The sequence below is a fragment of the Phalacrocorax aristotelis genome, chromosome 2, assembly GCF_949628215.1.
Source record: "Phalacrocorax aristotelis chromosome 2, bGulAri2.1, whole genome shotgun sequence".
Classification (NCBI taxonomy): Eukaryota; Metazoa; Chordata; class Aves; order Suliformes; family Phalacrocoracidae; genus Phalacrocorax; species Phalacrocorax aristotelis.
In genome coordinates, this window is record NC_134277.1 from 52,726,049 (window position 1) to 52,747,416 (window position 21,368).

The following is a 21,368-nucleotide window of genomic DNA, read 5'->3' on the forward strand; positions in this document are numbered from 1 at the left end:
GAGACTACCTTCTGTGCATGTCACTTCCCTCTTTGTCTGATCAGGTAGAAATAAGTTTCAGTGACTCTGCAATACTTGATACTCCTTCCTGCCTGTCGTCTTGTCCTTTTCCAGTTCTGTATGTTATCCTGGCTTATTTTTTTGGTCCCCAGGTAGCGTGGCAATAGGTGATTCATAAAGTGATGCAATGATTTCAGCACAGAGTAATGAAACGGCTGTAGCTGTAATAAAAATGGAATGTCTAGTCTAAATAAATGGGGCATGCTCATCTGAACGAGATCAAGTAGTACGTTCATTCCTAGCATTGCTGATAGAATTGCTGAAATTACTGAAATTATGAGAAAATTAATTTCTTTGGAAGAGTGTGTGCATTAATGCTGCAGAGGTACAATTTCTAAGCAATGGGAAAGAGCAGCAGGTTTTGAATAGTGAAGTCCACATGCGGATTCCCTAACCTCAGTGGATTTTGAGCTATAGACCTGAGGTTAGCGGCATAGACATTTCTTGCTTACCTTGTTCTCAGTTTAGTTTGGCTTACTCTTAAATGGAAGGGTCTTTTGGTTTTGTTTTCCATTTTACAGTTGTTTAGGATCTGCTAAATACAGCTGAGACATGAACTAACTTTTCTCGCTCTAATTTACCCCCACCTAAGAAATAAGGGGAACTTAAGTGCAGTGAAACATTTACACTAAATTTAGCAAGACAGCAGAGCAGTTGCTAATAGGATAGTGCTGTTTTTTTTTTTTTAGCAGACCAGTTTCAGTTTTTCATTTAACTGTTTGTTACCCCAAAAAACCTTCTCAATGTGTCACAGTTTGTTTTGGATCACCCCTTTTTTGCTTGTGTGTTTTTTCTCCTTTCTTGTCAAGTTGCACTTGACAGACAATTCAAAGGCCACCGTGAGGAAAACTGTTGAAGTAATTATTGGCTGCTCTGTTTTGCTTGTACCCAAATTAAATAGTGAGACTGTTTTGTTAATTGCCCTGAATTGTGACACAACATTTTCCAATAAGCCAGACACAACTGAACTTGCCCGTTGGCATTTAAACTCTGATTGTACAGTGAATATTTCCAAGAAGCCAGGATTGAGTGAATACTCAGGCTTGTTGAAGGAATTTGTCCTAATACAATGGGAGGAATCTTCCAGGCTTTGCCTCCACCTTTGTAGGATCCTGCAGCTTTGGAGGAGAAATGTTTTTTGTTCCGCATAAAATGAAGTCTGATGGCGTCTGGCTGCCTTTAACTTTCAATAAGGATGGAAAATTATGGTCTTCTAGAACATTTGGGATTGTACTGCAGAGAGGACTTTGAGTTTGTTTATTCCCTACTGAAAATATGCAGAGTGTCTGACTCTGAGTCACATAAATAAGAGAGGAGAGCTCTAAATGCCACCAGTATTACTCAGATGTCTGCGACTTTTATTAGTGTTCACTGTTTATCACTGCTTATTGGATGTTGGCTATAAAGAAAGGCTTATATAGGCCATCACCCCTTCTACATACTTCCCCTCATTTGTGTGTGGTAAGATATGGTTGCTTTCTGAATTAAAACATGAAAAACACTGGGCATGAGGACACACACATACACTTCAATGAAGCTACAACACTAATTGTTAAAGCCCACATTGCTTTAATCTGCCTCTTACTGCTCTTACTAGCAGATCTATTTTGCAACAGTGACAGCTTCTAATAAGTAAATATTTTTCACTGCTCTCAAAGATGAATTGTATGTCTGTACATATGCAGAAAACATATGGGTATGGGTCATTTTTCTGCAGAGCCTGGGTGACAGCTGATTAATGGCCTTCCAGGTAGAGATGCCTTTTGAAAATACCACCATGCTTAAACTTACCAGAAATAAAAACAATTAATGCATCCTTGTACAAAGTAAGAAGAAACTTTGAAGTGAAAATGTTACAAATGTGGGACTGTCAATGCATGGCTTACAATTATATTTTTGTTTCCCGGTGGCAAACAGTGCATCTGTGTTTTGGTTGTCATATGCAGAACACTTTATCTTTTGTAGCTGACCTATATTTCCTGATTTATACCGTACATAAATAAAAACAACGCCCAAGCAGTTCTGTCTCTTACTTTTGGCTGTATTATTTGGAAAAATGCCTCTACAGGACTAGCAATAACTCCTTCAGACAGTATAAGGGCGGTCTTAACCAATCTTGAGTCAGTCAGGGTTCCTACTAGAGATAGGGCTTATCACAGCAGATGCAGTTTGGACTGCTGCCTCTGGGGTTCTGTTTTTGCTATATCTGTGCCCCTGAAAGTGCAGTGGAAATTATTAAATATGTATTAGTACTTTTTTAATAAAATGGGATAAATAAAAAAAGAGGTTATGGGAACAAGAAAACCAAGCAGGCATAGTGCCTAAGCTGAAGCCTAGCTGGTGTTTTGATAACAGTGTATTTGTTTTTCAATTATATTAATAGGTGCGTCTTTTTTTAAAAGGCCTTACTTCTCCTGGAGGGGCATTTCTTTGGTAGGTCAAACATCTAAAAGCCTGACTTCTGAATCAGGATCTCATTGTGCTAGATACTATATAACAGAGAATGAAAAAGTCACCTTTGCTTCAATCTGTTCAGGTTGTACCTGAATAGATGCTTGTGTGGAATAACTCAGGAACACTATAGCCTGGATGATCACAGGTGTAGAACAGAAAATGCTATGTGAAGAGTAGAAAATGGCAGTATAATTGTGTGCTATGTGTGTTCCTGGACTGAAAACCACAGCTTGGATATCTGTCCACTGTGTTCCTCTGCTGGCAGTACTAGGAATCCAGGGACAGACATCCGAGTGACTCCTGCAGCACGTTGGTGGGGATGCCTGGTCCCTTATCGCTGCTCACCCTTGGCCTTGCAGACGAGGTCTGGCTAACCTAGATCCGTTTGTGCGCCTGCACTGCCCGCCCTGGGTTCTGGGTCTGGGAGGGATTATTATTAGCCCAAACTTGGTCTCTAAAACCAAAAAGGTGGTGAGGGAGATAGATCTTTGTAGCTGTTCAGATTACAGTGTTGTTTTGTCACATCTGAAGGTGTGATAAACCACAGCTTTTATCAGCAAGGGGACCTTGGAGGAGTGTGGGGCTGGGGAAGAACAGTATTCAAGCTGGCTTCACCACTGGAGGCAGAATGTGGTGGCTCTTAATCCTGCACTAGAGCAACTATCAAGGATAAAAGGCTAGCTCATTCTTGCTGAGGGACTTTGTGAGCCGCTCCGAGCTGTGTTCAGCACACAGTGACGATACTGGTACCATTTCTTATGTTATCTTTCAAATGGAAGGACATTTCATTCATCTGTTTGATTGCAGTCCGTTTTTATTCAGTCACAATTTCATCATGTTATTTTTTTTTTCCCACATCTGATGCCCGTGAAGACGCCCTGTGTTTTTCTCCTTCATTCCCAACTCCCACATTTCCCTTTCATTCTTATGTGTTGCTGCATGTAGTGGAGGAGGGCAGACACTGAGTTCCCTCCACTAATTTCAAGACACTTTGTGCTGTTTTGCAAAGGGGGCTGCCCCCACCTTACTCAGCTCTTTGCTGTGGTTGCAGGTGGGACATCTTTCTACCCCCTGCTTTTTCTGAGCTGGGAACCTGGGTAGAGTCCCTGGTGATTGTTCCTTCTCAAAGGTGCTTTTGCTTGTGACCTATTTTTTGCTGAATACAACCTGTAATTGTATATTCATGTGAAATTCCACCATGCTATTACAGGCTCCCTATGTGGGAGTGTATGCAAATGACAGGACAAGAAATGATCCACTTGTAGGGTTGGGGCTTTTTGGAGGTTTTTTCTTTTACGTTTTCAGTATTAATGTGTTTTCACTGAGTAATTGAACTTCAGTGAGTTGGAAATAAACATCCCTAATAATGAAGGTTTCTGAGTCACTGAAGGACCCTGGTACTTCATAAGCAACTGATAACGAGAAGTAGCATGAAGGCTGGGGAATAGAGGAATGTATTAATTGATCTGTTCCTCTCATTTGCCATTTTGCATTACTCTTGACAATAAGGCTACATAAATGGCAGATCCCAATTCAGATTTGACCTGGACCAAACTACGCCTGACTTATCCTTTTCCACCAACAGGGCATGTGATATTTCTCTAATATTCATAAATTTCTTACTATTTTGGGGCATCTGCACAGCCCTGCAGAAATTCCTGACAATACAGGCAGTACATGGAGTCAGAGTGGCTGTGCTCCTGCCTGCTTTATGGATGCTGGTCACACAGCCCTGTGGACTCCAGTAAAAACTAGTGGACACTAGTATAGTTCTCCAGTGAGCAGAAGTAAAACTTGAGTATCTGTGCTCTAAATCACTTTCAGTCCTGCTTCGTTCAGGCTGATTTCAAGAACAGCGGTCATCCCTCTCTTAGCAAAAATTAGTCCTAGTTTTTAGGACTAACTTTGTGGGGCTTCAAGTTTATGCTAAAATTTCCAAATAAAATAATTCTGTCCTGACAACCTGTTATACTGTCTGGCTCCAGCATGAACAGCTTAATCCTTCTGCCTGCCTCCTCTTTAAATATTTGGGATGAATTGAGTTCCTTACTTCCACATTAAGGCTGATGAGATGGATCAAGTGGCTTTTGTTTGTGTTTTTTTGTTTTTTTTTAAATATACATATTTTCTTGCATTTAGTTTGTAATTTTGCCTCACAAGTAACCATTAGAGAGGAAAGGCTCTGAAAAGGTTTGTCTTTCTCTTGTAGCACTTGAAAATAGGTATGGTATACCACAGGCACAGTGCAGCCGTTTGGGTTCAGCTGATATCAAACCGTTCAGTTTAAGATCTGGCTGACAGAAAAATGCTCTTTAAATCATCATCATGCTTAAAGAACAATCTATTTAGATAGGTCAGTGGTTTTACAAGGTATGGTGAACAGACATCACAGCTCATTCCTGAAAGGGAACAGTTTTGATTTCTTCTTCCTTCCCCATGAGATTCTGCCACTTTGTTTCTGCAGGCTACAGCATTTCCCTCCCCCTTCCCCCTTGCCCCCCCAGTTTTTTGGAGGTGGTGGCAAGGGGGGATCATTTTGTGCCACTTTAATTCATTAAATTTGTGTAATAAAAAGTATGCCTGATCTGATCTATGGGTGAGGCAGGACCCTTGAATCGTGTCTGGGAATGTGCTGCAGAGAAGGAAGAAGATAAAGGAAGGGTAGGAAGAGGAGTGAAACTTTTCTTTTTAACGGCTGTGAGCTGTTATATCCCTCAGTTGCTTGTGGGACTGGCTTAGGCTGATGGAATGGTGGAATGAACTTGGCAAATTCTGACTGTAATCACAGCTGGAGAAGGGATGTTTTACCTACAGCCTCTCTGCGTCTGAGAGGAAGGACTCAGCCAAGGGAGTAGGAGTAGCTTGTGCACGTTAGAGAAACACAAGCACCTGCAGGCTTCCCCTTGAACAAGTCTCAGTGTGGTCCCGAATGTGGTGCTTGCAAAATGAGCTGGCCCTCTCTCCTGCTTATACTATGGTGGTTATTTCCTGTCTTTTCCCTTACAAACTGGGCAAAACCCAAAGTGATAAAATTGTCAGCTGGTTTACTTCCCTTGTTGACTCATCCAGTAGTTATACAACTGTTTATGCCACTTAAGAACAGTAGTAGGAATGCATAAGAGACTGAAAGCAAGACTCTGCTTTCTGGTAGCAAGCTGTGCTTTGATTTGGCAAAAGTGACTGTGAACCATAGTCTTGGCTTGGGTCTTCAGCTTTTTCTCCTAGTAGCAGCATTTGCTTAAGGAGCCACTGCCTTGCACTGACCCCTCAGTGTTGCTGCGTGTGAATGTGTTAGGTGAACTGCATTGAAGGACTAACTTCAATTTGTCAATCCTTGTTTGGGTTTGTGTTTTTTTGTGTCCATACCAGTTCCCTGTTCTGGTTTCCCCACACGATCTCACCAACAATAGTATGAGTCCAGCTAAGTCTGTAATTTCCTGATGTTTATTTTGCAGGGTGCAGCTTTTATGTTCCACCTTATCAGAGGATGATGAGGCTGCTTGTTATTTGCCCACCCCTTCCGTGTTATTGGTACAACTGTCTATGTGGTTGCTTGAATTGGGGAACTGATGCGGGTTAAAAATAACTTATGGGTAACTTCTTTTAATGTGTCAGAAGGATGTCTGCCCACAGCGTAATACCACTGCTGTTCTGCAGAGCTAGTAGCACATGATGATAGTGTCCTTGTAGATCACTCCATCTGTAGAAGAGTAAATCATGCAAAGAAGGGACTTTTTCTTAGGGTGTGGTTTCAGTGGCGTTCAAGCTGGCATAACTGTGGGTTGCTGGAGAAAAAGGTAGTTGAGCTTGCTTTTTCCCCTCCATTGCTTCATTCCCTTCACTTCTCTAGCATCCTAGTGACTGTACTGCTAGAAGGTGAGTTGCTTCAACTCATGGATCTGACAGAAGAAAACTAGAAGACTCTGTTTTTTTTTTTTTCTCCCCTCCTTTATGAACGAAGGGGAGAGGAAGAGGTAACTTTTTTTAAGATTAGGTGGCTGACTCTGCTGCTGCACTTTGGTAGATCTGATGTAAGGAAAGTGTTGGGAGCCCACGTGTTAGAAGGGTGTGCAGAATTGTGCCTCCAATGGGCTGCAGAGTTGTACTGGATTAGGTATACCCTGAAACTGCACCACAGACGTTACTTGGTTTATTTACTAGCTTCTGTAATCCTTGAACAGGGGTAGATAAACAGTTTTTTAGAAACTTCAGCCAAACTACCGATGCTTAATTTTTTAAGGAAAATGCTATCACCAAATTCTAACGTGAAAAACTAGAGGACATTCTCCCTGTTTCCAGCAGCTTCCTAGAAAAGTTATTTTATAACAATATTAATTGCCTCAGTATTTCTTCTAAAACAATACAGTCCTGTCATGCCAAATACTACAATGTAGATAATTACCTATATCTCTTAACCCTCATCTTACTAAAGTTTTTGGTGACTAAAATGGAACTTATGAAATTTTACCAAGTCAGCCCAATGTTATATCTAATGTCATAGTCTATCTCCAGCTGTGACAGTAGCATTCAGGGTTGTGATCTGATAATGCCTTTCACTCCCTTCCTGCTTCTTCAGCATTCACATTTGTTGTACTACAGGTGTTGGAGGCTACATCTACACTTAGTCCATGTAGTATCCATATTCGGGCCATGAAATTCTTTCATCTCATCTTGAACCTGCTGATACTGCCTGCTTTCACAACCTCTTGTGACAGCAAGCTCAAAATTCACTGCCTGCTGAATGAAGAGGTACATTTTCATCTGCTTTAAATTGATCCCTTACTACTTTCATCAAGTTTCCTCCTAGTTCTCGTACTGCAGAATTTGATAACAACAGTTCTGCATTCAGCTTGTCCACTACTTTTCCTCCCCTGGCCTTTGTCCCTCCAAACTGAGGAGGGACCTTGCCTTGTGAGGCAGCTGCTCAATCCAGTTGAGCATTTCACTTGCCTTTCGCTGCATTTTCTGTGATGCGACTGTGTCCTCCCTATGATGTCAAAATCAGAACTGCACACAGTGCCCTGCATTATGAGCACATGAATTTCTTGTGTGGTGGCAAAATGATGCCCTCTGCCTCGTTCACATTACCACTTCTGATGTTGTCCGATGTTTACTGGCTGCCGTAGCACATCAAATCAGGGCTTTAAGGAAGAGCTGCCCACAAGGAATTTGCTTCTCTTTCCTGGGTTGTTGACTTAGAAATGAACTCTATTATGTCTCATTTTGTGCTTATTTAATATTTGCCCAAACTCATCCATGTGAAAATGTTATGGAGTCACTAACTTAGTCTGTTTCATAGCTCTAATTTTTTATTGGAGGAAGGTGTAATAAAATAATAGTAATATGGAAATATGGAAGAACTTAAGGATATAAACACATGAAGAATTTTAGATTTCTTGGCTGTTATTCTTTAACCCAGTTAGAGAAGTCTGAAGGAAGCTGTTTGGTCAAGGCTAGAGAGTGCTGAGCGAGCTATAACCATGGGAACCAATGCTTCTGGGTCTTCCCCAAATATGTTAAGAAAACGTTCCATTGCAGCCAGTTACAGTGAGCTGAATCTTGAGGCATTTCGCTGGGTATAACAGGTGATTAAAATGATAAGACAAATACATGGCAAAATAAACTTTAATTTTGCTCGACAAGTTTTCTGAAGTGTGTCTCCAGCAAAGCTCTGAATAAATGGCTTGACTGTTTTTATAGGATTTTTTGAAAGCAAACTCGAATAGCTTCATCCCTCTTCGTGGCTTGGTGGACTCTGTTTTTTAGATGCAAGTCGATGCAAGCCTCCTGCATGTGCTTTGGGCAAAGTAGCCTATGGCATAGTAAAGGCAGAGCTTTGAGAAGGAATGGAATCTGGTGGCAGGTGAGGTAGGTTCATGTTGCTCCAACTGGTGGAGTTAGAAGTCAGAGGGCCCTAAGATGTGAACACAAGGTGAACTGTCCAGGTATCCACTACTTCCTGCTGTGTTTTGTTGTTTATGTTTTTTCATTATTGTACTTGTTTGTCTGATTGAAAGCTCAGCTTGGAAATTGTGCAGCAGTGTGATGCTTGGAAATACTACCTAGTCAATTAGAATAAAATAATGTAGTGAGTGGAGACTCTTGTTAGATATAATATTGCAAATTGGGCTTACTTGTATCCGTAATATAACTGCTCTCTTAGTCCTAGGTAACATTTATAACAAATCTGTTTAATTGTTTCAGAGGTTTTTTTAGGGGCATTTTCCCTCTCTGCTCAGGAATAAGCTTCCCTAATACAGATCAACAGCATCAGTAATACCTAAAAAACCTGGTGTACACTTGAGTAACAGATCAGAAATGTCTTGGAAGAGGTTTGGTGGTGGGTGCATCCTGTCCTGTATAGCAGTGGTGCTTATGAGTATGACTGCCGAAGCCAGGCCGCTGTGTTGGAATGATGTTCTGTTATCCCAGAAAAGAAATCCATAGGATGCTGTCCCTAATACTAAGCAGATTAACTGTGTGTAAATGTTGCAGTTGACATTAACTGGCATACTGACTACTGCATCACACAGTTAATGTAGGAAATCCTCTTGGCTTAATTGTACACTTACACGCTGTTTCTTGGTAGGTGCTTAACTCATTATTTAGAATGGATAAACAAAATTGGATTTTTGATTGGGGAACAGCTAACCCTTTTCCAGTTTTGGCTAGCCTGCTGTGTTAGAGACTTGATGCTTTGAATATTTTCAGGGAGAAGGCATGGGTAGTTTTCCTTAAGCCTTTGTCTACATCAGAAGTTAAAGATGAGCTCTCTATCTCTTGTGATAGCAGTGATTGAATTTACAGCATAGGGCAGACTTATGCACTTTGCTTGGAGCCTGGCATGATGAGAGAAAGGTCTTTGTGCTTCATGTGCTCAGGGCTCTGACAGGCATTGCAGCTTTGAGTCTGAAAGCTTTGGTGTTTCAGACTTGACTTGATAAATAAGCAGAAAGACCCCAAACAAAACTTCCAGCAATGCTGTTATGTACTCTCTGTGTTCTTTTTCCTCTGCTATTTTATATAAAACCTGCTGACATGTGGTCACTTTGGAGGACAGTATTTCTCTTGTTTATCCATATGTGGTATCTGAACTTCAACCAGGTTATTGGCTTTCCTTTTTCCACTTGTTTTTAAATTCCTCTGACTACAGAGAAATAGTGTATTTTTTAACAAGATATTTTTAACTTGCTGGATTGGTTCTGGATTCAATCTATGCAATCTGTAAGTGTACTTATGTAATTAAGAGGTTTATTTTTTAACCTGCATGCATGACACTGTAGAGAGTATATCAGGTTAAGCCTAACGTTTTATGGGTTAGGGTTTCAGCTTGTGATAAAACTACTGTAATTGAACAAACTGTGGAGCATTGTTTCAGTCTGAAGCAACTGCGAAATAATGTAATTCGCGCTGTGGTTGACAGCTTGCTGCTCCCAGAAATGGAAGGTATAACTCCTCTTCATGCTTCCCCTGTTCTCTTTCCTCCCACCCCTTCCCTGCTCCCAAAGATGTGGTTCCACAATCTTCTCTGGGTATGCACTGGTACTCAACCAAGGCAGAGCTTGTTTCTGTTTATTAAACTGAGAGAAGACTCTCCAATCTTTCTTGCCAGGGCTGCTTTCTGCCAGGTTAGTGAGATTGTGCAATTGACCCCTCAAACAGGTCTGTCCAGCGTCAGAGCTGATGTGAGGTAGAAAAGGGAGGGCACAGGCAGAAGGGTGATGAGGGAGGTGCCCCGCCTTGCAGTAGTACCCTGCTGTTCAGCAGACTCCTTGGACCTTCTGAGACCATAGTGTAGCCTTCTCACACAAAGCCTGGTACCTCATATTTCCAATGGGCTAAGAGTGTTTGCAGAGATGCCTATTGTGGCCCAGATGAAGTGACTTGACTTGTTAAACCACAGACTAATTTGTACATCTGATTTGGTTAAACCACAGACTAATTTGTACATCTGATTTGGTAGTTCGTGTTAATTAGAGCAGGAAACATGAGAAACTTTGAACTTGGTTATGATGCTGAAAAAAATAATCCTGTTGTGGGTGCTCTTACTTATGTTTAAGAACAGTCTATTCACTTAGCTCCAATATTTTCATAAGGATATCAGTGAACTTTCACTTCTGAATGAGATTGGTACAGTTTAAGTTGTTTAAGTGTTGTGTGATTCCCTAACTGTTTTTAATATTGTTGCATAATGGGATTTGCTACCTCCCAGGTAAGGCTGATGGAACCCTGTGGGTATGTGTGCGTGCACGTATTCTGGCCTAATGCAGCTGAGGTCCAGTGCCTTAGCCAAAGCTGTTGATGGAGGTAGATTCAGCTTATGCTGACTGTCTGTCCTAACTCAATTACTTTTATTCAGTTCCACAAATCCAGGAGGTGGTAACACTTTAAGCCACTGCAACTGTTTGCAAAGTGAGTTTATTTCAACACTGATTTAAATTAAATCACAGAAATGCACTATTGCGACTTCATACAGATTCCTTAGACACGATGAGAGGTAGCTGGGTCTGGTGCTAATTTACTACTAGAGGAGAAAATCTGGCACTTCGTCAGTGCTGTGAGAAGCCACCCTGTACCTTAGCTGTTCACCCCCTTTTGTACCCCTCTCAAGTATAGCCTGGCTGGCCTCCCTGGGGCTGTGCTGATAGGAGACTGCTAAAGGCTGAGATGAGTTATATGCATGTGTAAGCAAAGATGCTGTAAAAAAACTTCTCCCTTGTACCCCCTGTGTTGTCTGGCACTTCAATTATTTCAGTTAGAGAGAAGAAATGTTGGTGGGTGGAGGATGATCTTGCATATAGCTAGAACCAATCCTACAGAGGACTGGGTACCAAGAAAGAGACAATGTACTAGAGTTTCATTCTGGGACTGCTTGACCTGGTTTCAGGCCAGATTTATCCTGTTTTTAGCATTTTAGATTTGAGATTTATCAGAATGGGAGAAAGAAGGATGAAATGAATTTGGGAAAAATTGCCCGAGAAGAAAAATAACTTCTCTCTCTTTTTTTTTTTTTTTTTTTTTTTTTTTTGCTAAACACCAGTCTGCAGAAAGCTTCCAATGTGGTCTTTGGAACAAAATTAGCTCTTATCTCTCAAACTCTTAGGGATTCCTCTGATTCCATTGATGAATTAGGGTAATGGCTGATGAACAAGCTATTGAACCATGAATGAAGTTGTGACTGTGCTTTGCGCCGTGCACAGTCAGTGCCTGTTAGTATGTTCATCGTGCTAGGTGTTGTATTCTCTTAACCTGTGGTGAACAGGAGGTGGCTTGTGGAGAGAGGGGAAGGCTACCCTGAACTTACCACAGGGGAAGACCGTGCACTTGGGCGCTGACCACAAAGTTGCGAGGATACTGTAAGCGTGCACCATAGCTTACGCCATGGCAGGTTTTTCATCCACCCATAGCTTTAGTTTAATTGAACATGTTATGTGAGCTTAACCAAAAGAAAATGTTTAATGCCGCCTCTTTCTGCCAGCTGAGTAAGGAGAATGACTTATGGCATGTTTGAACTTCACTTACCACTAACAGTGATGCTTTTTTTACTTTGAGGGAGAATGCAAAGTCGTCGTGGCAGAGCTCAGCGGGTTGGTTCTAGTGGTTTAAGTCAGCATGTTCTTGTTATAGAAAATGGAGAGCCAGTGGGATAAATTTTAAATCCTGCAGATGTTTAATGACAGGGTTCAGCAAACTTACAAACTCCTCAACTATGTAGTGCAATACCCGAGCCAGACACCATGGACAGTATATTTCAAAGAAATATTTAGAAGTTGCCAGTGGAAGCTAAACTTTGAAAAACATTAAGTCATTCTTGATAGGGTTCAGATTTGTAAATATCATGTGAACAGCCACCTATTTCTTGAAGCTAATGTTAGTATGCCTCAGTGGGGAAAATACCGTATAGATGTTAGCTGGCCTATGAAAGAGGGATGTTTTTGCATGCAGACGGGAAAGTACTGTTGCTGGTTTAGTGTGGCATTCTGCTCAATGCATGTTTCATGTTTTTGTGTGAGTCTGAAAACCTTTTGGATTTTTCTCTTTCAGAATCGTAATGAAATAAAAAATGGAGCGATCCTTCGATTAACAACATCTCCAGTGAGTTATTGTTACTGTTCTTCTCTCCCTTAAAAGTGAAGATTTGATTAGTAAATCACTGTGAACTGATGTATGTGTGTTTAAGCTTTCACTGTATCCCACAATCCCCCTGCCAAGGAGGATGATGGTGTGGTCACAAGATGTGGTGTATGTGGTGTTCTCTTTGGGTTTTTTTGGTTGTTTTTTTTTTGTGTTATGGGGGCAGGGGTGGTATCTCTGACATTTGGTGATAGGGTTGGCACAACTGGATGTTTTTTGTCTCTCACTTCTCTCCCACCGGGAACAGCTTTCATGTCCAAGATACCTCTGCTTCCCTGCTGGGATTGCAGCCTCACTCAAGTGCTCCTTCTCAGCCCCAAGCTCAGAACCAAGAGAAAAGGTTGGCATTTGAATCGTATAGAGCTGTGCTGGGCAGCTCAGGTCAGAGGTTTCCTGTTCTCTGGGTTTCTATTGAGAGAGCAGCTGTAATGTTGAGATTTTACTGGTTTTGTTTTGGGGTGTTTTGTGGTTTTTTTTTTTTTTTTCAACACTACCTCCTTGCCAGCTCCTCAAAAAGCATGGCAGAGTTGCTCGTTGCCTTATAATGGCCTGTTTTCCTGCTGAGTTGAGCAGTACTGTTGCCACATGCTGAAAGCCACTATTAATCCCAGAAGATGTATGTCTAAGGCAGCAGCAATCCCATTTCCTCACTGACAAATGTAGTGTGCCATTAAAATGGTTTACCTCTTTATGGTGTGTTCTAGCTTCTGCAGATTCAAAGCATTCTTATGACCAAACTCTGCCACCCTGTACTGCAGCTCATTTGGACAGGCGAGATGGAGCTGTGGTGGTTTAACTTTTGGCTTCCGTTGAACTTGTTAAGGCTGTGGTCAGTTACTGCCATAACATGTGAAAACTTCTTTCTAGAAGCCATGCAGAGATTATAGATATGTTTTTGGATTAATCACTTTTCAGCTAGTAGGGCCTAGGCTCAAAATAAAGAAACAGAGAAGTGTATGGTTACTAACTTCCCAAGTTCTACAGGCCTAAATGTGCGTTTCCACTCCTCCCTGGCCTGCTTAACCTGCTGATGGCTTATATTGGACTTAGGAGGTGACTGAATTTGTATGCACATTTGCATATAAGTGGAAATTGAAGAAGTCAGTATGGAAGTGTATACATGCCTCAAGTTTTTTAATAAGTGACCACAATATTAAACTACAGGAGTGTTGATTCTTAACAGAAAGCACTTGAAGCAGCAGCCAGCTGGGCAAAGACAAGAGATTTCCATTAGCCTTCATCATCTTTTTCAGGAGTCATTATATACAGAGCTTTACAGTCATAAGAATAAACAACAGTTTAAGACCATGGCTCTGTCAGAGTCGGTGTGACTCCAGAGTCTCTTGCTGTATGTCACCAGAACAGCCTTGTACATGGGGAAACCGCTTGCTTGGTGGAGTAAGGCCCATTTGGTGGAACTTCCTCAGAAACAGGCGGGCCCAGCACCAGCTTCTCCTAACCTTTGGGACTTCTTAAGAACAAATCCCGACTCCACTGAGAAAGGGCTTTCTACTACCCAGACTTGGGATCTCATGAAATCAAAACAACATCTGTGGTTCACCAAGAACGAACATGGTCCAAACACAGTGCATCATTTTTTTTGTGTAACCACAAGATGGAGTGACAGCATGGGATGACTCATGGAATGCTTCTCTGTTTCAAAATCCACAACCAGTTGCACCATGCAAAACTGAAGAGAGGCTGTGCTGCGACTGATCTGTGGAAATGGCTGTCTGTCTGTCTTCATGATCACCTGTGCAATTGGAAACATGACCTTCAGACATGAAAGACAAATTTTGGATTTATAACACTTTCTGCTAATACCTATGGGCAGGAAGGTGGGGCTTTGCATTAGACTCTCTTCGGCCTATTCTGTTTCTTTGGTGATTTGCCTTAGGGTCAGTCAGCCAAGACAGGGGTCCTTAGGATACCGAGAAATAATACCTGTTACCTACCAAGTTACGCACCACTCTGGCACTGGCCTGCAGTTATTAGTGATTCAGCCATCCCGTTATAAGACAGAAGGCCAGTCTATTTTCTAGTCTTCAGTATTGGTATTTATCCCTGAACCAGTGCTTATTTTCAAATTTTCTGACTTTAAAAAAAGTTTTTGTTAACTTTTCCCCAGAATCAGAGAGGTAGCTTGGAAGGTTTCAAAGGACTGGATTGTTTTTTGTCAGATTACAGAGTATTTCTATTCTTTAAATAGACATAAAATGAAGTTCTGCATGTTCCCACCCTACAACAGTATCTTTGCTTTTAAGGTACTGTCAAAGTGGTCATCATAGAGGTACTTAAAATAGATAGATTAAAGGGTTCTAAGCTGTGGTTTTTAGACTGGTGACCCACACAATGCTTGTCATTTACCCTGAAAAGCTAACAGGCCATCTGGTTCCGTTTTTCCTCTGAAATTCTATATAAGAGCAACAGTGGTTGGAGGAGATAATGTGAAGAACAGGCTCCATGATATACTCCAGCAAAAGGGGAAAGATGCTTTCCTGGCTGCTAGAGCTGGGTGGGAAATGTTTTTCTCATTCTGTGAAAATATTGTGAGTCTGAAAAAAATTCCCCCCCCTTTTTTTCTCTATCCTACATCAGTATAAAGCTGAAACTATTTCCCCTTTCCCCCAGAAAATGAAAATAATACCAAAAATGCTTTTTGAAGAGGTGGAGGAATTAGAAAAGGAGAGGAAGACTGAGAGAAATTAAGAGGAGCCATACAGATTATCCAGTGTCTGGGATGTGTCCATGTAGTTCCAGAGAGGCTTGAGCTGCCTACTTCCTCGCTAATATGGGGGGGGGGGGGCGGGAAATGTCCTGAACTTCACAAGCCTTTTGAGGAAACTTTTTTCCTTGAAGAGTTTAGAGGAATTGTTTTGACCAGTTCTGAAGGCTGCATGGACTTAACATTCTTTTCCAGTTCTTAATTTTCATGCAACTTATTACCATGACAGCCAGGAGTCTGGTTATACCCGTTCACAGTTGCATGTCATGAGTCATTGAAAACTGAGTGAGAAGGATGAGATATGATCTTTTTGAGTTCTGTTGTCATTAGCCTCAAATTGTGCATTGCTTATGCACCCAGAGCAGGTACTATTAAGGATTAAAAGGAGGAGGGGAAAAAAAGGTAGTTTTGTTTAGAAGTAGCACATCAGCATTTTTGGGTTGGCTTTTGTGAAATTGAGATTTGAAATCTAACTCCCCAAATCTAAATGTTAAATACTTTCTCCTTTTTAATTTCAAATTTAGGTTATTTTGTGTGTATACATAGGGACCTTTTTCTGAAAGTCACTGTGAATATTGCAAGGGGAAAACTGTAGTTATGGTGCGCTGCTAAATCCATTATAAATGCTTGCCTTCAGAGATTTACAACGTGTCTATTTTAAACTCCTTTGAGTTAAAACTTTGCAAACACCAGTTGTTAGGCCTCGTGGGAATATGAACTGCCTCTTTGTTTCTGTAGGTCTGTTTGCTAAGTTTGTGCGATTCTCTGAAAGGCTGTTTTTTCTAAACAATGCTATTTTTTTTTCCTCTATAAACCACTCGCCACACAGACACTCTGTTTCCTAGGTAACTTGAGTACAGATTGAATTTCTCTCATATTATCTTTGTTCCTATATCATCTTTCTTATTTATTTTTAACCTCTCCTATCATCTTTCTTAAAAACTCTTTGTGCTATTGTGTGGTTTTGCAGTTTTCCGTGACCTGTTTTCCCCCTTTGTCCTTTTGCATTTCTGAAGGGACTCATCAAAAGTTTCTTATGCAACATTTCTTTGTATTTGAACATATGTAACAGTTGAAATGCCAGATTGCCATTGTCTGTTTTCTGATACCCATATTCCAGTGAATGGTGGGTAGGTGTATAAATAAATGAGCTGTAATTGCTCCCAAGTGCGAGACTGCTCCGAAAGGACAGTTGTGTCCTGCAGTGCAGCAAGTGGAGTCCAACCTTTTAGTGTGTACAACTGCAGGATTCCTTTGATTGGATCCTGCAAATCCTCATTCATATGACTAATCATTTTGAAAGGACACTAAAATACTGGGAAAATTAAACTGAAGGTACTGCCCTCTTTTTTTTTTTAATAATTTAATGGTTTTCAAACAGAACTGATTATTTAAGTGCTCACTGTTTATTTGAAAGTAGCTTCTTGGGCACTTAAACATGGCTTGCTCACGAACTCTATACCTTAAACGTTGAGTCAATGGGCAGCCTTTGCTAATGTGGTATTTATGGTGCCTGATCATTTGCTTTTGTCCTGTGTTTTTCTTTGATCCTTTGGTTGGAGATCGGTTGAGTTCTCAAACCTATAAGTTCTTTATAAGCAGCTGTATTAGCATTTCTAGCATGAGCAATCATGTAAATAGTGGCATTCATTAATAGTTGTCATAGTGTTTTCCCTGAATGCTCTTACAGATGTGAGCAATGTGGGGTTTTCTTATTTATGTGAGATCTACATAGACAAGGAAGTGTAGAGTTTTTTAAACCTATTTCTACTTAGGCATCTGAATCCTCTACCTTTGAGTAAAAGCTTGGGGATCTGGTCTTTAATCTTTGACCTACGATTGCTTTACTACGTGTTCAATTGACTTAATGTTCTTGAGGTTCAGTAAATGCATAAATATTTGCAGGTCTAGCCCATAATTGTGATTGTTTATCATGTAATGATGAATTACTTATTACTGAACCCTATACTAGGAGCATTGACCATGGAAGTTGATGAGCCACTTTTATATTTGTCTGCTGGCAGTACAAGGTGAAGATTTGGGAAATGGAGTTGGTGTTCGCCTTTTTATAAAAGATAAAGGTTTAATCTCATGTTTTCAGGTTTCCAAAGGCGTATTTTTAATAGTAAGCAAAAAGGATTGTTTCAAGTGCAGCAAGAGGAAAAAGTGCTTCTCAAACATTCATAAGTGGCTACTGATTGCATAAATTTATCCTAGGCATATTTACATAGTACATATGGCTATGCATCTGCAATGCTTTTATCATTGATTTAGTATGCAACTCTAGACATGACCATTTCCTTGTTCCTCTGTTTCTGCTTCCTTGATCGTGTATAGTGATAGTGTAGGACTGCTCCGTGTATTACATTTGTACAGGGCTTTAGATGTAGAAATTGTGCTTGAGTATTAACGTAAAAATGTTAACATTTAATGTCTTTACTAACTAAAATGTAATCCCACTGCTTACCTGGCATCAGACGCCAGTCAGCCTTGCTGGGTCTGCTGGATCTCGGTTGTGTATAATGAAGATTATGTAACGCATCCACTCCTCCATTGCTTCCTGACGTATATGCAGTTGTAGGTGAAGTGGCAGTAACAAGCCAGGAAAAGGCAGCCTTTTAAACCACTGTGGTATTTCAACACTGAGTGATTTAAATTAAACCACAGAAATGCACCTGTTTGGTTAGTACAAAACTGCATTTGGTAGTTACTGATGGCCTGTATGCCCTTTTTCTAGTAAAAAGTTGAATGACGTGACTAATTTATTTACAGGGAAGACCAAAAATACTAGTACGTTATTTTATTTGCTTTTTGTAAAGGGTGAAGAGAACTGATTACATGATGGCAAAACAGCAATTTAAATCAATGGTCCAAATTTCTTCCATAGCACATTAACGTTTGATACTGGCTGCATTTGGAATCTTTGTCTTCCTTCCTGCCCTGACTCACTGTATTTTGTATTCTGTACAGAAACCCTGTGTATGTCTGGGTATTAAGTTGCTTTCAAAGTTTGCACAAAGTATTTGGTGGCAAAGAAGTGATAATTTGATCAGTAGAATCCCTTGTTAGGATGATCTTGGGATTCCTAACTTCCACATGGCTATTTGAGGCTCTAAGCAAGTCACGTCTTGGATTTAGGTCATGAGTTTTCTTTTTAAGCCGACAATCTCATCAAGCAGCTCCTTTTAAGCACAGCTACTCCCTAAGGGCAACCTTTCTGGCTGTCCTTGGAGCATATCATTTAAGACTAGACATGCAGCTTATGCCTCTTGATGGTCTTTTGAAATGCTGGGGCTTCAACGGCACACCTTTTACAAGCTTCCTGTCTTCCTTCTTTTCTAAACAGGAGAGCAGTTAATGCTGTCTTTCTTTTACTTGAACAGCCGTGTTTCTGTTAATTCCCTCATAATGGTTCTCAGTTGGGCAGATTTTATATATTTATTTATTCTTACCTGAATGATATTTCAATAAGAGCAGAAACATGGCAGCTAGCTCTACTGTTGCTTTAATGAGCTGTGCTCTCTGTCCATCCACTGATGGATTATAAATCATTAAAGTAGTTCCCTGGTAAGCACTCAGAGCATATTTCATCTGGGTTTCATTTTTTAATGCAGTCATAAGTGAGCTGTACATTCCATAAGCACGTTTGAGTGCTATGGCAACAAGAACTAGGAGACTTGTGAGAATTGCATGGTATTCACTGAAGCAATGTTTTCACCCATCAGGCACTTGTGATGACAGCAGCCAACATTACTTTTGGCCATCTTTCCAGTGAGACACGTACCAGCACTCTTGCTGAGACAAGTATTTGTTTACCCCTTTATTCAAGATCTGCTCTGCCATTATCAGTGCTTTTCTCTTCCAATAGTAGGAGCAAGGTGTATTGGATGCAGTGTCTTGCAAAACTTGTTTAAGAAAAGTACAGCTGTGTAGAAACGTTGCTGATGGGGCATTAGCATTGGCACAGTCAGATAAAGCCTATGACGTTAGTAAGCTCTCTTTTATATGCTTAAAACAGGGCTGAACAACTTTTGTATCAGTGAGACGTTGCTTTATAGATTTTTGTGCTCTGTGGAGGGGACCGAGCTGTCTTTGATCTAAGATGAAATTCACCACACTAAAAACAAAATATAAAAGCTCTCACTGACCTTAGGGGAAACAGGATTAACATATCTCTGTCAATAGGTTGGTCCTGCTCATGCTGCTGTTCTGCAGCATAGGTGGGCTGTTAGCGCACATCCCTGTACTGGTGTTCAGTTTTGGTGAGAGGTAGGGCTAGCTCTTTCCATGCTTGGTATTGATTCGTATGTAATGGAAGTCTAGCTGGGATGGCAGCAGCAGTTCACCAGCCCCAGATGTTTATGCTGGGGGCAGGAATCTCTCCTCAAAAGGAAGGGTGAACTTGACCATTAATAATCTGGTGTTAATGTGTACGAAGGTGAGGCACTGTTTACACAGCAGTTGGTGTGATGTGAAGGGGTTTGGAGCAGGATGTTCTACTGCCTCTACTTACATGTTTTATTGATTGCTGCTGTGCTACACAGATGATTATAGTCCCCATCTGCCTGGCCACAGCTCTGCTGCCCAGGTTCTGCCCACCCAGACTTATTGGTTGAGCAGCTCAGGAGAGCTGCTCAGTCACACTGAACCAGGTGTTTTGTTCATCTTTCCTTTCATCACTGACTCCAGGAGCTTTCAGAGGACCCACTTCCCATGGAAAGCTGGAAGAACTGTGTCTTTCAGTTGGCAGATAGTGGGGTTGGTAACTTCCCAGACCATGGCAGGTGGAAGAAAGCATGTGCACAGATCTTAACGTGCTTAAGGTTAAATTTGAGCAACCATTTCCAAAGTCAGGAAAATGCAGCTGCCATGGCGGATTGAAGATTTTCCAAAGTGTTTCTTCCCTGAGGTGGCTGGGAATTCAGGTATTGCGTGTATTCTGAGAAAGAGTGGTGTTTTGAGGATGCTTTGCATTTCTGAGTCTTCCAGAGTTGTTATAGCGGGGAGTCTAAAGTACAAACAGCTCAATGAAGGAGGTTGTTTGGTGAGGTAAGAGTTGGCTGTTGAACTTCTGGTTCAGGTAATAATAGTGGTTGCCCTGAATTTTTGTAGCTGATGGTACAAGAGTACTTTAGCAAAACATCCTTCTCCCACTCTGGCAAAGGGAAAGGGTTGGAGGAAGTATTCTGTGGTTATCCTGGAAGTTGGAAGTTAGTGGGATCTATTTTTAGTTCTCCCATAGGCTTTGCCAGAGGATTTAGCCTACCAGCTGATTAAGTCTGAGAGAATATTCCTTTAGTACCATTCGGACAGACATTGCCATTACAGACAGACGCCATAAGCCATTGTTTCCCCAATACAACTCAAACCTGTTATTGGAGTAGGTAACTTAGGATGGCAGAAAGACCTTTTAGATGATAGGGTTCTGCATGAGAAGTAACAAACCTTGCTGATATTGGAGGGTATCGGGACATTTAATTTGTTAATGTTTGTGAAGCTATCAAAGATATATGGATAGGAAGCTGTATCTGTAACATCACGGTGGTGGTTTTTCCTGTGTTCCCTGTTTAAATGTTCACTTGCACTAAGAACATCTGCTGTCTCAAAATCTTGATCTGCAGAGATGACCATCTCTGTGAAGAGTATATTCATTACTTGAACAGAAAAGGAATTGTCTGTCAGCCCAGCCTTTTCTTCTATTTTTCTTCTCCAGCTGAGAAGGAATAAGCATAATTTCAGAAAAAATAACTCTCAGCAGAATTCACCATTAATTTTGTTTCCTAATGACATGTAGCTTCTCATTCACTTTTTGTTTGGTGCTGGTAAGGACTGAATTTTAGGAAATTGAATTTTGCAAGTATCTGTACATAGCAAGGAGGATTATTTTTCTAAGAAAAGAATTGGCTAGCTAGCTATTAACTGAAGCTTTTGGGTATTGTGTTCAGGTAAGTGAAAGCATCACACTGAAAACGTGAGATGTATTTTAAAGTATTTG

The 21,368-nt window shown here is 40.9% G+C and overlaps 1 protein-coding gene across 4 annotated transcripts in view; it reads left to right on the forward strand.

Moving 5' to 3' along the window:
- ELMO1 (engulfment and cell motility 1) overlaps positions 1-21,368 on the forward strand; it is a 314,961-nt gene that overhangs the window by 65,183 nt on the left and 228,410 nt on the right. For all 4 annotated transcript variants that reach the window (XM_075083575.1, XM_075083576.1, XM_075083577.1 and 1 more), the window contains one exon: positions 12,559-12,609. In XM_075083575.1, the coding sequence (XP_074939676.1) occupies positions 12,559-12,609 (51 nt within the window). The remainder of the gene's footprint in view (positions 1-12,558; positions 12,610-21,368) is intronic.